Source organism: Ptiloglossa arizonensis, chromosome 5 (assembly GCF_051014685.1).
Source record: "Ptiloglossa arizonensis isolate GNS036 chromosome 5, iyPtiAriz1_principal, whole genome shotgun sequence".
NCBI lineage: Eukaryota > Metazoa > Arthropoda > Insecta > Hymenoptera > Colletidae > Ptiloglossa > Ptiloglossa arizonensis.
In genome coordinates this window covers 12003714-12025604 of record NC_135052.1, presented here as the reverse complement: position 1 = coordinate 12025604, position 21891 = coordinate 12003714, and the positions used below count along the sequence as shown (strand labels likewise).

General features: G+C 38.5%; 1 protein-coding gene across 1 annotated transcript in view; it reads left to right on the top strand.

The window, feature by feature from the left end:
* Positions 1 to 21553, top strand: part of LOC143147196 (uncharacterized) — a 29109-nt gene extending 7556 nt beyond the window's left edge. Inside the window, exon 3 of the mRNA XM_076312250.1 lies at positions 19636 to 21553. Within this exon, the coding sequence (XP_076168365.1) occupies positions 19636 to 20031 (396 nt within the window). The 3' untranslated portion in view covers positions 20032 to 21553. The remainder of the gene's footprint in view (positions 1 to 19635) is intronic.
* Positions 21554 to 21891: the final 338 nt, after the last annotated feature.

Sequence of the window (21891 nt, the reverse complement as noted above, 5' to 3'; positions counted from 1 at the left end):
TTCTTTCCTAACTTAAACTTCGGTTCGCAAAATGTAATTGATCAGATTCGAAGTTTGTTTTCTCTCAGAAATTTAGTCGTGGCTTTGATCGCTAAAACGATGAGTCCCTGGAGGTTTCTATTTTATATGGTGACGATAAGCAATAATAAGTTTTAATTTCATTTCCGAAGTTACGCATATCCGATTGAATAAACGGTTAGTTTTAATCGTTTGAATGAAAAACTTCTCCGTCTCTATCGTTCTGATAAATGAATTCGAGATGAAATCATCTTGTTTGTTGTCAGTTGGTTTGCAAAACAACTAGCATCAAATTATCTTCTGTAGTTTCTTCTGTAGAAAACTTATTTAGTGCAACGGATCATTTCTCTGTTTTGAGTTCGTTTGTCAACTTTTCGAGTGAAAACTGTACCAATGTTGCCTTTTTTCAAATAAATTGATTCAAGGTGAACGACTTCCTACTAACTCTTGATGCAACGGATCATTTATTTTGTTGTCAGTTGGTCTAGCAATCTTTCGAACGAAAACACTGCCAATGCTGTTTTTTTCCAAATAAATTATTTCAAGGTGAACGACTTCCTACTAACTCTTGATTCAACGGATCATCTATTTTGTTGTCAGTTGGTCTGTCAACTTTTCGAGCGAAAACACTGCCAATGCTGTCTTTCTCCAAATAAATTAATTCAAAGTTTCAAAGATAAACGACTTCCTATTTACTCCTGATGCAACGGATCACTTTCTGGTTATTAGTCTATCTGCCAATCTTTCGAACGAAAACACTGCCAATGTATTTTTCCAAATAAATTGATTCAAGGTGAACGATTTCCTGTAAGTCGTATTATACTTCCTATGATATTTTCCTGTTTCTTTCTTACACCTGACGCATGCATCATGCATATAAGGATTCCTCTGGCGATGCACGCCTGATGCGGGTGTCTGGTCCCGATCCAAAAATAGGTGGGTTCGATAGACATAGGAATGTGTCAGGGACCAGCGGCGTCTTTCTTAATCTCGATCTCGTGTAATAATAATCGTGATTGCCAATCACAGGCGTTATATTAATCCACCTGTGAAACGGCGCGCGACGGTATAGTACGTCGTGCTCACGGAGCAAGATCAAATTTATTGCAGCTTCCAACTGACAGAATTACCCGTACGGTTATACGTTGACAGTATGAATGAGATTCGGCAAGGTGACTCCGTTAAATGATTTCTATTAGACATCGGAGAATTCTAAGCGCCAATGAGTCTGTGAAACGATTATCGAGCACAGATATATTTGCTTACGAGGGATTCTCATTGTTCCTGGAACGATATTGGAAGAGAATGGATCACATCGATCCTTTTCACGAAAATGTAAAGTTTCTATTTTTGTGCTCTCCTCAATGACGAATAATTGTTAAAAGAAATACCGTCAGCCGCGAAAGTATTCGTAGGCTCTGTTGCAAGGAAATTTTCTTAACTTGTATGTTCAATTTTAACGAAAGTTTGTGTAAATTACAGTGTAAATACGAAGCAATCTTTTTGCTTACAGGAAATCGAGTTTCGACGATTTTAACGTTCTTTCTTTTTAATGGAAGTTTTTTACAATAGAATAGAATAGGCTACCAAAAGCTATACATTTTTCATATATATATGTAGCGTACGAATACTTTTGCCACTGTATGTGTATTTATAAAACATAGTGAAGAATTAGTCTGGAGTGTTCTCTTTTCAAAAATGGACAATTTTCATTTCCCCTGCTCGGAGAAGACAATCTGTAGTAAATAATAAATTTGTGGAAGATATCTGTTTTATTAACGAAAAAAAAAATATGAAAAACTGCTTTGCAGTTGTGAACGTTAACGTAGAACCACCTCGATGTAGAATCTATCATTTTTTAAAAAAGAATTGTAAAAGAGATTTCTATCGAAAATAAGTATACAATCGTCCAGATTACGATCGCGTTTTCAATATTTATCGTGAAATAACGGAAACGTGGAACCATAGACGGAAAAGATGGCGTTCAATATTTCGAAAATGGAAATTTCGATTTACTGACAAGCGTAACTTTCATATCGTACAATCTGTATTTACCTAATTACAAAGCAGGCTATTCACTTTTGACACTTATTGCCTGGTCGTAAACGCAGTTAGCTGAGAACTTTATTGCTGGTAACACTAATCCGTGATGGCCCAGTAACATATTCTGAAAACGCTCGGAATTGCGTTACATGGAAAATGTAATTTCGTCGTCATCCAACAGTGAAAAATATGTTTCTAATTAACAGGTTTCATTATCCTTCGATTACAACTACGCTCGAATTTCCTATCGTTGAAATTGCGTTGTGAATCGACAAATGTAAAGTAATAATTAAACAATCGTACGTAAGAATTGCATCTGAAATTAATGTTCGACGTCGATAATCGGTGTTCGAGTCGATAATACCGATCTGTATTTAAAAAATACAGCGACCTGAACCGAGAAGTAAAGAGAACTGTATTTTCTATTATACGTTGGTAAAAATTGTACGTAGCTTCTCTCAAAGCCATAAGGGTGAACGTATATGCGCACTTGATAATTAAGCACGAAGTTACTATCAATTTTCTAGTAGTTTGCGGCATCACGGGACGACCGCCATTTCCAATGAGGTTTGCCCTGACGAGGGGTAGTCCTTTATCAGTACGAATCTTCCCTAATTCATATCCTTAGGTCCACTCTCGAAGTATCTTGAACATTACACGTGTACCGTTCTTAGTTTCTTTCGATTGCAAAAAGTACAATATTAAATTATCAACGATGCCAATAAGAATACAGACGGGAAAATATAGGGGTATAAGAACAAGGGCGGGAATGGAATTGCGTACGAAATATACTTCGAGACTGTATTCTGTTTAAATTCTTATTTCCAATATTTTCTTCATCTAATTCTTTACTCGTGTAACTCTTCAAACTGTAAACTTTCAATTGATCAATTCATTACCCATTTAACTTTCTAAATTCTCCTTATAGCATTCTTCTTCTAACATACATTCAACTCGGAGTTTACATCGATAGATTTGAGATGTGCCATAAAATGTAATTTCCTGCAAAAAATTACTTTTTAAACTACACTCTACACAATAACCGAAACCTAAACACTTTTTGAATCGTATTAAAATTTCGAACGATTCTAATTTCTCACAATTTAGGTATTTATCTTAAGAAGATTTTCCCTGATATCTATTAGGTTGTTCGGAAAGTCGTTTCGTTTTTTTCGGTGAGAATGAAATACGATAACTTTAGAGTGCATAAACATTTCATTTAATTACATATTCTCAATTTTGGAAAACGAAATGACTTTCCGAACGATCCAATAGATTCTTCGATTCTAATTTCTCACAATTTAGATATTTATCTTAAGAAGATTTTCCCTGATATCTAGATTCTTCGATTCTAATTTCTCTCGAGAAGAATGTACGAGACGGCTGCAGTCTTTCTCAAAGAAATGGTAATAACAGTTCCCCGTTCACCGACTCGCAGACTAAACACTTAATCAATTTGTAGCAGAGCCTCCCTTTCGACGAAAGACGGCCACGTTTCGAACGATTTCCCGATCTTCGTTCCCCCGTAAATCAACATCTTGGCCGCGCGGCTCATCCACTCGATTCGTCGGCATTATGTATGCTCGCAGGTTGCCTAGAACGTTAATGGAGTTGTAATTCATACGGAACGACATGTGACTCAGAACAGCGAAACGTGTCGCCACGCGACAGACTGCGCCCCGGGTGTCATCGACGGTACGCAGCATCAGGAATAGCAACTGTGGGGGAGATGGTGAACAGAGACAGGGTGGTTGTTCCGGTGGACCGACACTCGGGAAAACCGGTGGTTTAGGTCACGAGGGTCCCGATCCAATTGAAAGAAGTGGAACGATCTGGGTAGAACGCGTTTAATTCAATACCAGAATCATTAGGAGCGGCTCGAAAACCGTGGATGGTGGAATGCAACGTTACGGGTTCGGAAGTTTCAAGTGCTCGTAAACATTGATCTTTTGGTATTCAAGTATTATTCTTAGTTAGGAAAATAGACCCATTAACCGACGCCAAGTTTACGAGAGCATCGACGCGAAGACACGGGTGACACTTTGCGAAGACTTCGGTCGTAGGGTATTGCAACAATTAGTAAGATGCCGACAGAAGTAAACGAGAGTCGTAACGTCGCGCTTGAACGTTCAGGGAACATTAGGTGGATAATGTATCGCGGGTTTTTACGGTGACGCGAGCGGAGAAATGTGACTTTTGATTACCAAGATGAAGGTGTTTGGTAAATTTTTGGTAATTGGGAATAGGGGGGTAACTTACTTTAAGAATGTCATTTTTGTAATATTGTGACGTTTCGAATGAAATTGTCATTGTTTGAAAGCGACGCATTGTTGGTCGTGGTCTGAAATAAATAGCGTGTGGATGAAAATGATGTTTGATCGTTCTTTTCTCGAGTTTTGTTCTTTCTGTTAATATTATCCGTTTGGTGGATAATTTTCTATAGTTTTTAACCGTCTGGGAAAACTTAGTCTCCTTGAGTTACGTTACTTTGGAAATATACTCGCGATGTTTTGTTTTTATATTCGTTAGTGTATCCACCAGCTTCGATTTATCGACGAATTTTTTTCTAATTTCAATAACTTTGTTTATTAATCTCAACGACGCCTCCAGACATCGTGGGGCACGTTACTCTTCTTCTAATATAATTCAAAAGTTTTCAGATATTATCCGCTGTACAATTCATTTCGAAAATTTATATTTTTCAAGAAACTATATTTCACGATGCATTTCAACTCTGTCGATACAATTTCTAAATTAAATTTTCCACGAGGCTAATACAATTTTAAAAGTACCTTTAAAAAGAATCGATTACCCCTACTAGTAAAATTTGTTTATTTTTTATAAAATGAAAATCACCAACCCTTAAGTGGGGAGCCACTTGAAGTGGTTGTTCGATAAGTTTTGTCGTTTGTTCAATTGTAAAAGAATACCATGACCCTTCAATTTTGAACAATTGTAAATATACGAACGGATCGACAGATCAACGTTAAATTTTACATATGTTCATCGAACAGTGTTACCATCTTTAGAAAAATAAAACGACGAACCTAGTAGCTTCGTTTCTTATCGAATGACAAAACTTATCGAGCAACCTATTACAGGACTGGGGCAAGTGTTCTAATAGCCCAGCGCCAAGGGCAGGGCTGTTTGATTCTTTCGTTCGTTCTTTCGATCGTTGTTTCTCGTTTACTCTGTCCGCGAGTCCTGAATTCGCGGCAGAAACGCGATGAAAATTTTCCTTCTCATCGAGCAAGACGCCATCGGTGTGCCCAATCGCGTTGGCGTAGGTGTAACAAAGGGACGAAGGTAGCCTGACTTGGAACGAGCAATTTGGACGTAGACAGCCTTGGGAGAGCTCCTGGAAAATCAACACGAGTTTCTTTCTCCCGGTGGGATACGGTAGTGTACATTCATGAGAAACGAGAGGTCAATTTGAAAGAGGGTGATCGGGGGACGGGGACACTTCTGACGAAGGGTCGTCTCCGACGGTGAGACAGGGCGGGGTGCATGGCACACTCTGCGGAAAACTAAGAAAAACACGGGAAAACGAAAGGAGAAAAGACACACGGGAAATGCAGAAATCGAAGGAAACGAGGCTACCCACGATCAGGAAAGAAGCAACGAACGTTTCTGTACTCCGAACCGGGGCTGAGACCGGTCGAATTTTCGAATATTCGAACACCGGCGACACGAATATTTGGTAAATATTGCAAGAAATTGTATTCGGTGGATATTATCAAATTTTCAGTGAATGTAATATTCGATGAATATAAGGAATCTACGGTGAATATTGTACGAAATGCGCAGTGAATATTTAAAAAAATATTCAGTGAACACAATATTCAATGGACATAATTAATCTTTGGTGAATATTGTAAGAAATATTCGGTGAATATTTTGAAAAATATTCAGTGAATATAATGTTCGATGAACATAAATAATCTTTGGTGAATATTGTAAGAAATATTCATAAGGAATATAAGTAATATTCGGTCGATATATATAGTAGTGTAAGAAATATTAGGTAAACAGTGTAGTGTAAAAAGTATTCGATAAATAGAGTAGTGTAAAGATATTCATAGTGGTGAAAGAAGTATTCGATGAATACAAGTAATCTCTTTTTCGTTCTACCTTCCAACTTTGTTGTAAATAATAGTTTTCAACGAAAGCTTTGTGAAGATATTTCTGCTCCATTTGACCACTAATATTTCAACAGCGATGAACTCTTTTTTCATTCTATCCAGTAACTTTGTAAATATTACTTTTTCGACTAATGTTTATACGGACATTTCTGCTCCAAATGGCGAGTACTGTCTACCTTAAAACTTACAATCACTTTTATCATTCTACTTTGTAACTTTGTAAATGTAAATTCTCCGAGTCATCTTTACTAAGAATTTTCCGCTCCGTTCGGCAAGTATTATCTACCTTCAAACTTACAAACTTCGTTTTCGTTCTACCTCGTATTTTGCGAGGAAAAGAAGACTCTCGGGTCGAAAAAAAACCGAGGAACGTACCAAGATTAAGCAACTCCTAAAAATCCACAATTTAAGACACGATACACTGAAAGAGCGGGTCTTCGACTTCGATTCTTTCTCGATAAGTGGAAGAAAAATGGAGAAAGAGATCGACGCAGGAGGCAGAGATCAGGAAGGCGCAACGGGAACACCAGAGACAAGAACGGGCAATAACACTCTTGACGAAGGATTCTAGATAGAAAGGCAAGGCGACGAGAGAGGGGTGTAGGGGTGTAGCGGCGGACGGAAGAAGGGGCTGACTGCTTCCACGGAGGGATGAAATGGGGAAAACATTCGAGCTGGCTCGGTTCTGGTGCTGGCAGTGCTCCGGTGCTGGTCGGCCGAGGGTGGGCTGATACACAAGGGGCCCATGCCCGGAGTGTGCCCTGGTAATTGCGAACTCTATGTAGATCCACTTACGGTGATTAAAAACTGTCCTGCTGGGTATCATCCACGGAGAACGACGTCGGGAGCTGGAAACATCCAGAAGCGTGTGGCGTGGAGCAATTCCGCGTTTACGCTCCAACTTCTTTAACGACCGTCCGTGAACACTTGTGCTCATGCGAATGCCACGATTAACATTCTGACGACCGATTGGTTGGATCTACCGAATCCTGACCGTAAGTTCGGTTAAAAGTACATCGGTGCTATTATAAACACGATGAAATCGTTTATTTGCACACTTGGTAACGAGAGAGAAACGGTATCGTTCGAAGTAACTATCTTTTGCGGTAGTGACTTGTAAACGACGCGACCCAATCCATTTGAAAGTACCGTTACAGGTGTAAATATAACAAGAAACATTATTATGTTTAATCGATCGTCGTTTACTTACACATTTGTTAACGAGGAAAAAGTAGTATCGTTCGAAGTAACTATCTTTCGCGGTAACGACTTGTAAACGACACGATCCAATCCATTTGAAAGTACCGTTACAGGTGTAAATATAATAGGAAACGCTATTATGTTTAATCGATCGTCGTTTACTTGCACATTTGATAACGAGGAAAAAGTAGTATCGTTCGAAATAACTATCTTTCGCGGTAGCGACTTGTAAACGACGCGACCCAATCTATTTGAAAGTACCGTTATAAGTGTATTGGGTAAATATAATGGGAAACATTAGTACTTTTCACTAATTGATATTTCTTTGCTTAGTTAGCAGCAAGAGAAAAATAATGATACCGTTTAAAATACTCATTTTCTGCGACAATGACTTGTAAACGATGCGACTCGAACGATTATCGAGGTTTACATGGTCTTCGAAGTCATTTCGGAAGATTTTTTTGTCCGGGTTTTCTTCGAGGGATTTGATCGTTTTGCAAAACTTTTCGTAGGGATAATTTAAAGAACATTGTAACAAAAACAGTTTCTGAAGTAACCACACGAAGAATATTCAACTTATTTGCATCCAAAAACGGAATAACTGTATTCGTATCACGAAATAAACCGCGAGCGACGGTTTTTTAAAATTCGATTACGCGACTAATTTAAACGTATCTCGAACTATCTGCGTTATCGACACTCGGTCCGTACCGTTAATAATACCACGTTTACAAAATCATATATACGCTATACTATACAACTCGCTTTCTGCGGATTATTTCATACTCGATGATACGATCCAGAAATCGCGCGCGGAATATTCTGTTTCTTGTTGCAAATGATTTAAGATAGCCATTATGAATAATACGCATTATTTTTCTTCTCTTGCTAACTGTGCAAGCTAAATTCTGATTAAAATTTAAATTACACAAAATTTCATAGAGAGACACGTACAAGAGGTGCGTGTATTATTTAGTCGGTCAAGTGTGCAATGTGCGAAACAGAAGATGTATCTTGTAAACGACTTCTCAAGATTTGTGATTCGAAGTATGGACTCGTTAAACAAAAAAGGTCTTCCGTTTCTGATTCATTCCCTCTTGGTCAATCTTCGTGAGCAATATGCTCGACGTGAGAGACGCGACGCCCGATCAGAATGAAGGATTCACTTCGTATGCTCGGGCACGCTGAACTGCTTGAAACATTCATAGCACGTCCAAGATTCTCTCGATGCGTCGCATTAAGCGAGTTATAAGGATGTATCCGAAAACGGTCCTATCAATATCGCAGTGGCCGGAAGTCAAGGCGAATTACCGTTACGGCTGATCCGCTTCGTCGATCAATCAGACGGAAGGTTACGGTTTTGGTATTCGACGGTCGATTCAGAGTTGGCTGTCACCCGGAATTGAATTAATATATTCGAACAGAATTTGGGAAATAGATGTTAAGTAGACGTTACAATGATACGTCGACGCTATTATTTTTACATCGAACGTTTTTCTTTCCAGATGTCCTCACTGTACCCGTATTTATATATCGTTCGTGACTCTCTTTATCTTTCGTAATGATTAATAAAAATATTGAACTTAAAATATAATATTGACGATCCTGTTTGAGAAAAGGATCTCCCTGAAGTTCGCTTTTATAGATATTCGTGGGTTATAGATATTTCTACGTTTAAAAAACAGCGAAACGAGTTTGCTAGGTTTCGGATTAGGTTAAAATTTCCGAAATCAATTCCCGAAGCGGAACACTCTACGATTCACGAATGTGCATTTGATCGATCGATGTTTCTTTTTACTACTTTTAGTGGACAGTTGGCTGAAAAAATTGGAATGAAACGTTTGTCGATAAATGAGGCTAACGTGAAAATGGCAAATCTTACGATTTCAATGAGTTACGAAGTGGTGTGTGTATAGTTGGCAACTGGAAAGATGACTCGTGGATTAAAGGGGAATGTAATATCATGTATAAGGGGAATGTGGACAACGTCGAGTAATTATTACTTAGGCCCGAGTCTTCGAAAACCGATTAGAACGTTCGATCTGATACTATTTACAATTTTTTTCCAGATGTCAATTTTTTAACTGCGCATAGCAGTATGCGTAGTTGGAAAGATGTCATCTAGATTCAAAGGAATGTGGATACGGTTGAGCAATTTTAGCCATAGATCTTCGAAGGCTGACTAGAACGTCTGGTCCAATACGATTCGTAATTCCTATCAGAAGTCGCTTCTCAACTCTGCACAGTACTATGAAGAATTGAAAAGATGTCATCTCGATTAAGGAGAATGTAGTACTTTTTACAGTACCAAGGTTTTCATCGAATAACTGTGGAGAGCTGGAAAGATGTCATCTGGATCAAGTAGAATGTAGTACTATGTGTAAGAGGAATGTAGTTTCGTAGTTTCTTCCAAAGGTCAACTTTTCAGCTCGGTATAGTATATACTAGGGCGAGTTCGAAAGATGTCATCTGGACTAAGGGGAATGTGGATAGTGTCGAGCAATGTTTGCTTAATTATAGGTCTTCGAAGATTGATTGAAACGTCTGACCCAATAATTCGCAATTTTTTCCAGAAGTCAATTTCTCAGCTCTGCACAGTACATGGCGAGTTGGAAAGATGTCACACAGATTAAAAGGAATGTGGACAACATCGTGCAATTTTTGCTTACTTCCAAATCTTTGAAAGTCCATTAAAATGTCCAACCCAATCTACAACTCTTTCAGAAGTCAATTTCTCAGCTCTGCACAGTACATTGCGACTTGGAAAGATGTCACATAGATTAAAAGGAATGTGGTCAACGTCGTGCAATTTTTGCTTACTTCCAAATCTTTGAAAGCCCACCCAATCCACAATTCCTTTCAGAGGTCAACATTTCACTTCTGCGCAGTACGTTTGCATTGTATCGAAATGAAACGAGCCGATAAGTCGTATCCACTTGGAGAGCGTAGAGCGACGCTATAACAATCAAGGATTCATTAAGACCATCAAATCAGACGCGCTGTAATGGGATTACAGCTGATGGCCACTGCGACACTCTCAGCCGCCGCGGGATCGCCTTCTTCAATTAGCCAAATAAGTTCGGGGCGGAAACGCATGGCTCTGCAGTCGAAATCTTGATTAAGAGATGCATCGGTCGATTCGATGCCACCGGGCCTGATGAATAAATCGCTTAGACAGGTCTCATTAACTGTGTATCCACTTTCGTGTCCGACCAGAACCGTGACGATTCGCTGTCAATGGCTCTCTATTCCACTTTGGTGTCCGTACCGAACGGGATCATAGCGCGAGACACGGTATCTGCAAATGTACAGCGAACTATTGCCTGGGCATTTCGATAGTGCGTTTAGTCGGTCGATTGGAAGGTTCATTTCCGTCTTGTTCAGGTATTACAGTATATAACCAGCAGCCGGCTACGTTTCAAATTTAATATAATTTATAACGACGATCGTCAAATCTGATAGATGTAGAATCTATCGGATAAATCTCATAATTTTCAATGTGATACCTATTAAAATATATATACTTGCTGTAAGATTTCGCTGGTTAATATCTTTTTATACGACTAATACATTCGAAGGTATTCACTTGTCACGTTTCAAGCTCTCTTGCGCAGTTTCGATTGGCGGCGATAACTTCTTCGTCAATTTTTATTTAGAAACGTGTTCTATCGGAAACAAATTGGACGCAAGAGTGAACAGTTCGACTGAGAGAAAATTCCAAATTTGTTTCTTTAATCGTTTTTCTGGGTGTACGAATTCTCACGAGGGTATTAATGTACTTAAAATTAAAAACTAAATGTCAAGAGTCTTCGTGGTTGCATCGACAATGTTTGTACAACGTTTAGAAGGGATGTACAACGTTTCCGGACTTGAACGTTCGTTGTAGAGTTAGATTCGAACGCCCTAAGGGCAAAACAGCGACTGCACGAAATCCTTGGGTAACTGGTCCAGAAGGAGGAAATCACGACGAGTCACAATCGCGGGGTTAATCGAACGAGTAAATACGGCGCGAACCCGATGTTGCTACCGCACTAGAATTCCTAATGTTCGGTCCATAAGCTTTCGGGTCTTGCTTGTCAAAATATTTACGCAAACTTCGAAAATATTCCTCCTTCTTAGAACCACGAAATTTCAGCAATTTCCTTAACAACAATACCCGCCAATCAAACTCTCAAGATATTGGACAATTATTTGTAATTGGTTTAGATTTTTCTCAAAGTACGAACTGCAAGAAAATTTTTGCTTACAGAAGGAAGAAATTTAATCGATATTTGTGAAAGTAGATTTCACGATTACAATTTCAGCGACTGTCGATTAACTCGTGGTTAATGAATTCTTAATTGTTTTTTTTTTACATTTTCGATTACTCATTCATTACATCCGATGGCTTCTTATGGTAAAAGATTTGATTACTTTTTATAAATGTGGACAGAATTTTGTTATTCTATATTTTGAAAGAAATAATCCTGAAAATCAACGAATTCTTTGGCTATGGAGAACTAATTTGCATTCTTGTTTTATTTTATTTCCTGGCCTTCAAGGATCTAAGGTATTATCTCCATAAAAACCATCGGAGGAAGTGATTTTCATCAGTGTTGAGTCGGAAGTTCTAACCACTAGGGAAAGTTACCCTGTTGGATCCGTCGCTAGTTCTTACCTGAGATTGCTTTTCCTCTTAATTCGTTGTATACTATTTATTTCAACGTGTTCAGCGATTATTTGCAACGTTAATCTTTTCCACTCGAGCATCTTACTTTTGATTTTCATTTTCAACGATCGCTGTAACTTTTCTTCCCGGAAGAATACGATAAATTATTCTCGAATTATTCCCGGATGCAATGTTCCATTTGATATACTTGGTTTAAAAATTAAACAAAATTGACATAGAAAGTAACTTAGCTCTATGAGTTAATGCATCTTGACGAAGATTAGATTAAGTGAAAATTGGAAAAACATTTGAAATTGAAAGTTTAAATGAAATTTCGAATCGTCATACGTTTATTAAATAATATTAAATAATTTCTTTTCATAAATTCTATACATTTCTGCATTTGCAAAGGAAAAAGGCGATTGGAGTCTCAAATAAAATATTCGAAAATACGAGAAGAAGTTAAATTTCGAACAGTTTCGAATAAAATATATTTATTGCGCAATTTGGATCGATTCAAAATCCACATTTACTCGCCCATTTGTTAAAGTAACGATCTTCGAATAAGTTATGTTCCAATTCGTTTCACATTTTACTCGAAATGTTTCAGGAAAAATAGCAGCGATCGACGATTCTTTCTCGAACGCAAACACCCGATGAAGAAGACAGAAAGAAAATTTTGTAGAACCGTGTATGAAATTAATTCATTCAAAATCTACTTTTACTCATCAATTTATTAAAGTAACGATCTTCGAATAAGTAACAAATGGAAGATTCTTTCTTAATCGCAAGGTCTCCATACAGAAGATAGAAAGAAAATTTTGCAGAACCGTGTACAAAATTTTAATTCGTTCAAAATCTACTTTTACTCACCAAATTGTTAAAGTAACGATTACTCTTTGGTTAAGTAACAAATGGAAGATTATTTCTCGAATGCAAAGTCTCTATGCAGAAGATAGAAAGAAAATTTTGTAGAACCGTGTACAAAATTTTTATTCGTTCAAAATCTACCTTTACTCACCAATTTGTTAAAGTAACGATCTTCGTATAAGTTACGTACAAATCTGTTTCGCTCTTTACCCGAAACGTTTCAGGAAAAACAGCAACGATCGACGATTCTTTCTCGAACGTAAATACCCAATGAAAACGTCACGATTGCGCGACAGGAGGAGAATTTTGAAGAACCGTGCACGCTCGAAACGAAACGCCGAGCGTCGAGGCAACGGAGCGTATAAAGCGAGGCTTAAATATTTATCCAAAACGAGGCGGACATCTGTCGGTGCGGCTCGTTGCATTTTATTTAGGCGCACTGTATTTATTTAACATTAACGCCAGCACGTAGTCTCCCTAATTCACGCCGTCGTCGTCGTCCGTTCGGCAAACAACGGCACACATGCTACGGTCTCTTCGGGGTTTGGTCCGTGGCCAAATACGAATTATTGTTGTCACTGGCGCGTACCGGCGGCTTCTGCGTGTGTTACATAGTTTTTGGTGGACGATGACGTAATTTTATTACGCCGCCGTCGGGAACGACACTCCGTTTGTTAACCTTTTGTTACACTCAATAGGGGAATTCCTCAACACCTACGCTGCTCAAGTAATTCTCATCGAAATCTTTCGCCAAATTCTATCGAACATTGATTATACAGTGGTGAATTACGATCGTTACGGTACTTATAATTTTTTATAAGAATAATCGATTGATAACGTTACACGGAGAATAGAAAATTTTTGTCATGGAAGTCAATTTATTGCGAACGATTACATTTGTAACTAGTTCAATACTACACCCCCTTTTTATGTCACCGTTTATATTGCCATGCATTCGGGTAAAAGATAAAAGGTATGCTTCGGTTGCAAGTAAATTTCAAAGACGAGGTATATTTAGTACACTTCGTTTGTTAACCGTTTGTTACACTCAATAGGGGAATTCCTCAACACCTACACTGTTCAACTAATTCTCATCGAAATCTTTCGCCAAATTCTATCGAACATTGATTATACAGTGGTGAATTACGATCGTTACGGTACTTACAATTTTTTATAAGAATAATCGATTGATAACGTTACACGGAGAATAGAAAATTTTTGTCATGGAAGTCAATTTATTGCGAACGATTACATTTGTGCCCAGTTCCATACTACACCCCCTTTTTATGTCACCGTTTATATTGCCATGCATTCGGGTAAAAGATAAAAGGTATGCTTCGGTTGCAAGTAAATTTCAAAGACGAGGTATATTTAGTACACTTCGTTTGTTAACCGTTTGTTACACTCAATAGGGAAATTCCTCAACATCTACGCTGTTCAAGTATTATAATTCTCATTGAAATCTTTCGCCAAATTCTATCGAACATTGATTATACAGTGGTGAATTACGACCGTTACGGTACTTACAATTTTTTATAAGAATAATCGATTGATAACGTTACACGGAGAATAGAAAATTTTTGTCATGGAAGTCAATTTATTGCGAACGATTACATTTGTAACTAGTTCAATACTACACCCCCTTTTTATGTCACCGTTTATATTGCCATGCATTCGGGTCAAAGATAAAAGGTACGCTTAGGTTGAAAGTAAATTTGGAAGACGTAGGTATATTTAGTACGAATTTGCTAAGAATTCTTATCGTCTGTCTCTGGGTGTAATTTGCACAATTGATACCTATAAACGAAGTTTAATTATAATAAGTGGATTATTTTGAACTAATTCTATTCGGAGTATTTTCGAAGACAAGATCCATTTAGTAGGAATTTGTTAAGAATGCTTATCGTTTGTCTCCAGGTATAATTAGCACAATTGATACTTGTAACCGAAATTTGATTCTAATACTAAATTTTGTTAGGAATTCTATGATAATACAAAATAATCGTACAAAAATTTCCATACCTAAAAATATGTATAATTTATAATACAGCCCCTATTTGTCGAATATTCTTGATTCTTCATCTTAATACAAATATATAGTTTACGGTAGGTGTCTTTGAAAAGATTGAGAATTTCTGATTAAAGACTTGTATGATATTCACAAATATGGCAGTAATATTGATTTTAATTAAAATCGATGCACGGATGAGTTCCGACGGCCAACGTTCGAATATCAATGATTCGCAATCGTTAGAATTATTATAAAATTAATCATTGCGATCATATTTTCCATCTTTCCTCTATCTTGAGACAAGAAGATTTTATTCATTAACGAAAGATTATATTCACGAACAGAACTATTTGCACGAACCGAAAAATAGGTCTAAAATCATGATAATAACGAGGGTAGGTGGAGAATCGAGCTCGAAAGTTGCGAATCGCGTGTTACTTTCGTAAATTTGATACGCACGACTTTTACAATTAGATTTTTTAAACCTCAGATGCATATACAAACACAATACACGTGTACTTAGTATATAACTATGTACTGTACAACTTATCATATATTACCTCGAAACAAGATTTTATTCGATAACGAACGATTTTTCACGAATCGAAACATATGTTCACAATCGCGATAATAATAATAACAACAGATGGAGGATCCAAGGCGTCATTCGAACGGAATAAAACTGCAATTGGCGTGTTACTTTCGTAAATACGAAACACCAACGTCTGTGTACAAACTCTCCCGGGCAAAGGGTTCATAAAATCATTGGCCGATTAATCCAGGGTAACGGAAAGAGAACGCGGTTCGAGGATTTCGAACGGGTACGTTCGTTCGTTCGTTCGTTCGTTCGTTCGTTCGTCCGGTTCGTTCGTTCGTTCGTTCATTCGTTCGTGGAATTTCTCGAACAGGCGCGTCCGTTCCGCGCGTTCAGCGGCAACGGCGACTGATAAAAATCCAATAGCAGTGTTTGCCGTCCGGAAAGGGCAATCACGTTCATCATGGTGTCCCGCGCCCCTGACTCTCTGAATCCACCCCTTTCCCCCTCTTTCACGGCCGCTGCCACTCAGCCCCGTCCTACGGAGCCTAGAACGTAGCCGCCCATGGAAAATCTAGGGGTGGGATCCCACGTGCACACACGTCGAGGAACGAACAAGGGTGAGAGACAAGGACGAACTGAACGGAGCGAGATAACACGGGACACAAGGGGTGAGGGTGGCTTTGCTGGTCAGATAAACGGTAAAGCAAATAAATCCGCTACTTTAACATGCAGGTCACCGCCGCTTTCCGTTTATTTTATTCGTTAAATATTTCATTTGGCCAACTAGAGCCAATTACGAGCGCTGGCTGCCGCCGTTTTCCTCTGACGAGCCAGAGGGACCAGCCAGCACACTCTCTACCTCTCCTCCTTTTTCCAAGAGCGACTGTTACACTCTTACAGAGACGTCTGACGGAGAATTCGTTTTTCCCGAGATCGTCCACGAACACAGAATCGACCAGAATTCGTTGATTCCAGACTATTCGGAACCGAACAATGAGATCGGTCAACACGTTTACTGGCCCAGGAGAGTTTCTCATGTCTTAGAGGGTTCTCGAAATTTGTTTTCAAATTGTAGCGCGAAAAATAAAGATATTCGTCAACGCATTCGAGCGATTGTTAGTTTGTAGTGTGATAACGAGGATAGTAACGTTGTTCGAACGTTTACAGGTATCAGTTTCGTTTCTTGTAAACGATTTAAAGAGACGTAAGCTCCGAGCGTTAGTCACCAGTGACCACCATGACGTTTAATGTGTTAAAAATGATTCGATGGAACGATGGTGTATTTATCGTCGATGGTTAGTAGACGTCGAGAATGGCGGACCAACGTTTCCGGGCGTCCTCTTTAGGCGTTGCGGCCATTTCGAATATATGTATTTTGTCAATTATGCGTCGGTGGGTGTTTTAGTCGATTGGTATAACAAATGTACTTGTCAATTATGCGTCTTCGTCGTATGTAGATTGAATCGTTCGTGAACGGTTGATGTTTCAGTCGATTAGTATAACAAAAGTAGTTGTTAATTATGCATTGATATTTTGCAAATTATACGTCTTCGTCGTTTGTAGGTTATATGTTTTCAAACGTGGAGTATTTTAATTGATGAATACAACAAAAGTTGTATTATTCTCTCATTTCTGTGATTCCCTTTTTTTGGGGAAATATTGGGACAGGTTCGTGCGTGAAAGATTAAATATTTTCAAGGAATGATAAAAAAGAAAATAATTCCATCGAGTAATGTAATTCAATTTTTCAAAAAACATCGTTGGAAAAAATGATAAATTTGAAAGGTGTATCGGTCCGACTGATACGTCGTACAGTGAAATCTCCATAGATGGCGGTAACATGGGGTCCCCGGATGCCAACAACAGAACACATAAATATACGATATTTCATATCGCGAAAAAGTTTCGATTTATTGGCATACATTATCGCTCAAAAGTATTTGATCGTGCGATGAAAACGATAGAAATTTATTCTTTTACCAAAAGAATGTAGTCGAGTTTTCGAACCTCGATCTATTTCACTTACAAATATTTACTTCTATGCAAACACTAAAATTAGATACAAATATAATAATACTATTTTTAAGGAACTGAGTTAACGATAATACTATTTTTAAAGAGTTAAACTAAAGATAGCATTATTTTTAAATAGTTTAATTCCTTGAAAATACTGTTTAGGAAAGTAAGAATTAGGAGTATTTTTAAGCAGTTAGTACTATAATTACAATTCTCACCCTTTTATCAAAAGTACTATCCGTCCGTGAGAAGGAGACAAACGAGTGTTTACATCCCCACTCTACTTTACAATCTACTATTTTCCCTACTACCTCATACACAGTCGCTATTGGCCTCTGTCGATAGCAACATTTCATTATTTGGGAGATTCATTATCCTTTGCCAATAGCAACAATACATGCGATGGTAAAGAAACTGGTAGGCTATAAACTAGAGTGTAAACACTCGTTTGCCTTCCTATCGCCAACGAACAGTAATAGGTTGTTCAATAAGTTTTGTTCTTCGATGAAACTTATTGAACAGTATAGTATTAGGTTGTAACACGTACAATCTAGTACGTATAAAGAAAGATCGATTAATTTTGAGCGTCAATGTAAAAAGAATCTAAAATCGTCGAGTTGACCATCCGATTACACGGCTGATTAGAACCTAAAGACTACTCATGGGGTGGGGGTAGCGACTGCCATCTATGGAGTAGTTGCGTGATTGTCAACTACGGAGACTTTACTGTATTTATACAGGGTGATTCTCGCGCCAGTGGACACAAAGACAGTGTCGCCACCTAACACCCCAGCGATAATCCCATGTTTGTATACTATAGCGCTGAAGTGGTCGATGTCCCTGTTGCGTCATTGGCTGGTCGGCAACGACGCTAGTGCAGTGGAGACTGCTGTATTTGTATCATCTGTGAACTAAAAACACGATTATCTCTGGGATGTTTAGGTGGTGATACTGATTTTATGTTGCCAAGAGAATTACACTGTACAGTTCTTAACCATCGAATTAGGACCACTCGAGTACTACTGAAGAATGATCAAATTTTAAATTCCATAACTTTGTTAATATTGATCGAAAACTATCGAGACAGGAAGCAAATTAAAGCTCAAACCTTCTACTTTTTATCCTTTCGGCCAATTTCATTTTGGTGTCAAAAAGAGACATTCACTACTTCGACCACGATGCAACGGTATAATGCGATATAATATGATGTAATATTTTACAATACGGTACAATAAGATATAAATTAGCGAACAAGGAATAAAATATCGTATCTCTTTGAAATCTCGAGAGCAACTCCAAATGGCTAGTTAGTTGTCTCGTCGACGACCAACAGCTGTTCAACTCCATTTATCGACGTACTCGGTGGAACATCGGTGAAACATAATAAGTTATTAACACGTATAACAGTAATTTAACCCTTGCACGGTGAATCGACTAGCGGTCGACTATACAGCGAATACAGGGTCCAGTCGAAGAAGTAACCATCCCTGTCGTAGAATCTTGGTTTTTAAGAACATTGTTATTATCCAACTGTTAAAACGAAATTCAAGCGTTTAAGTATATACATATTTCGTATATTCCATAAACGTTACAAATATGTTTCGAACGTTCGTCACACTTTTCTCGGTATTTATTATCGTTGCTAAGCCGGAGAGTAGGGAGCGAGGTAACTCGAGACGATTGTCGACATTCGACCGTTCGTAAACACGGGTTCCACCCTGTATTAACACATTCACGATCGACGATTGGGCAAGAGCTTATTGTTAGCTGAATGCTTTAATCCTCGAAATACCAGAAATTAAGGCGACAAATATTTGCAAAGAAGATTTCATTATTTTATCCCACTTTTCTTCATCTCTCAGAAAAACTGCACTAACGATATAATTGAGCTATATATAAGTTTCCCTGGGTCCGAAAAGACCCACGCGTAGTTCCAGCGGGGGGTTAAGAATATCGTGTCCGTTAACGATTGCTTTCCCATGCTGGAAGTGCTATCGCGACCATAAAAAGAAAATTACGAACAAAAGAAAAAGCAATTATTTTTCCTGCGTAGAAATTCGAAGTAAAATAACTTTCACGAGTTCTCCCCGCGTATGTTTCTAAACTTCTACCATGCCTCGTTTAAAGAATTTCGTCTCCCTCGTTGCAGGTGTGGTTTCAGAACCGACGTGCGAAATTCCGGAAGCAGGAGAGGCTCGCCCAGCAGAAGACCAATTCCCAGAGCGGGATCGGAGTGGACAGTGGTGCTTCCAGCCCAGTGGCGAGCAACGTGAAAGCGGAGGGTCGTTCACCGAGAAGTCCGGCAACACCGCCGGGCGGTTCCAACAGCGTGCTATCCGCGAACGAGGTGAAACCGATCGCGAATCCGAATCTGGTGAGCGTGAAGCACACGACGGACATCACCACGGACGGAAGCTCGCCCAATACACGGGGAAGCAATGGTGGCGGCGGTGCATGGGGTTCGTGCAGCCCAAGGCCCTTCTCCGCCGCGCTACCACCTTATCTACTGGACCCGTTGCCTCTGAAAACCGCGAACCTCTACTAATCGTCCCGACGAAATCCACTCCATCCCGGCGGAATCGTGTAAATATAGAAAAAGAAAAGTATCGCGTACTTCGAACGGAAACGTAATGCTGTTCAGAGGACACTCGGTCCCACGCGAGGTCGTTTTCAGCGTGGTCGGGAAAGTAAGCCGATTTCCATGTGTAAGGAGCGGGGGAAGACAGAATGGGCGGAGCGAGATAAGTAACGGGTGTTTTTATCGTATCGTAGTTGGTTGTACCGGTTATACCTGGTGTATTGACACAATAGGTGTTATTGCAGCTAGGTATTTCGTTGTACACTGTACCTGGTGTACCGATACAATAGGTATACAGTGGCCGATCGAATTATTATAGTTTGAAATTATTACTACTTGTTTGAAGTTTGATCAAGAAGGGAATCGAACGTGCCCTTAACGAGACAATTAGAACTCAGTTACTTGACACGGTTTTTAAAGAAATGTCGAGAAAATATCAATAGCTTGCAGAGAAGTATTCAGGTAATTGTAGATGAGAAAGGTGACGTGACCAAATATTGACGTAAATGTAGTTTTGTTTTTTTTTATTATAAAAGCTTGAAAATTGTAAGATGTTGCTGCGAATTAAGTGCATTTTTAATTTCTGACCAAACTTCGAATAAATAGTGGTTTCAATGTGTTCGTAATAATTTTACCACCCACTGTAATTGTACACCTTTATATCTTATACTTGGGGTGCCAATACAATAAGTATAATTGTGGTTAGGTATACCGTTATACCTTATACCGTAAACAGGTATGCCCCTTATTTCTCCCACTCCGTCCATGCTGTCTTCTTCCACTCTTTATACGGAAGATTCTGTTTATTTTTCCGATTACGCTGGTTGTTTTCCAAACACTGTGCGATTTTATCGCGGTGTTTTCGACCAGAGATGGGATCGAGTTCGATGTACGATTCGAATTAACGCGCGGGCTCCGTTCGGCGCATTTTCGCTCCAAATGTTACAGGATGGCTCGCAATCGACGATACAAACGAGAACTGAGAGATTCTATGGCCTCGAAATCAACCGAAGATCGAGGATAACGAAATTGCGCGGGACACATCATTTTTGAGAAAAATGCATTCGAAAATCGACCGAACACACTTGAACGTCGACTGGCGTTACGAATTTTGCTAGAGACCACGGATATGGTTGTTTTTTTGTTCCACGATACAATGTCAAGGTTTGTTATCGATATTTATCTATTAACGTGTTCTTAAAGGGGTATTTCGATAATCTAAAATTATGAAAACAGTGTACTTTCAGGAAAAGTATCGAATGCAAATGTTTCTCGGTTTCAAGGGAAAAAATACAACTATTTTATTTATTGTGTATCTATCAAGAGTTTTGAAAGTTATTTGAAAGTTGACTCTGTGTTTTTGAAATAGAAACGTATATTTTTATTTACAGATTCTCATTCCACGGTTAAAAAAGAAACTTTTATACGAATATGTTCTTCTGTTAGATTTTATTTTAAAAAGAGATCTAAAGAATAAAATTCTTTTTTCAGTTTTCGCTACTCCCAAAATACAGGATGGAAAATTAAGTTGTATAAAAGAAACATTACTATTTTTTCTCCATTTCTCCGATAATAAGATCTGGATTCATACTCCGTGTTGTTATATGGACGTCAGTTTTGAAATGTCTGTAGTGGAATTTTTAAAACAAATTATTGTTTAGGTGCACGCATACTCGATTGATTTTCAAATGCATTTTCATCGAAAACGATGCCTCCGACACAATTTCACTATTTTTGATTTCCATTTTATTTCAAGCCATAAAATATCTTTAACCTCGTTCGTATCATCAATTACGTATCACCTTGTAATTTTGGAAATTATCGAAG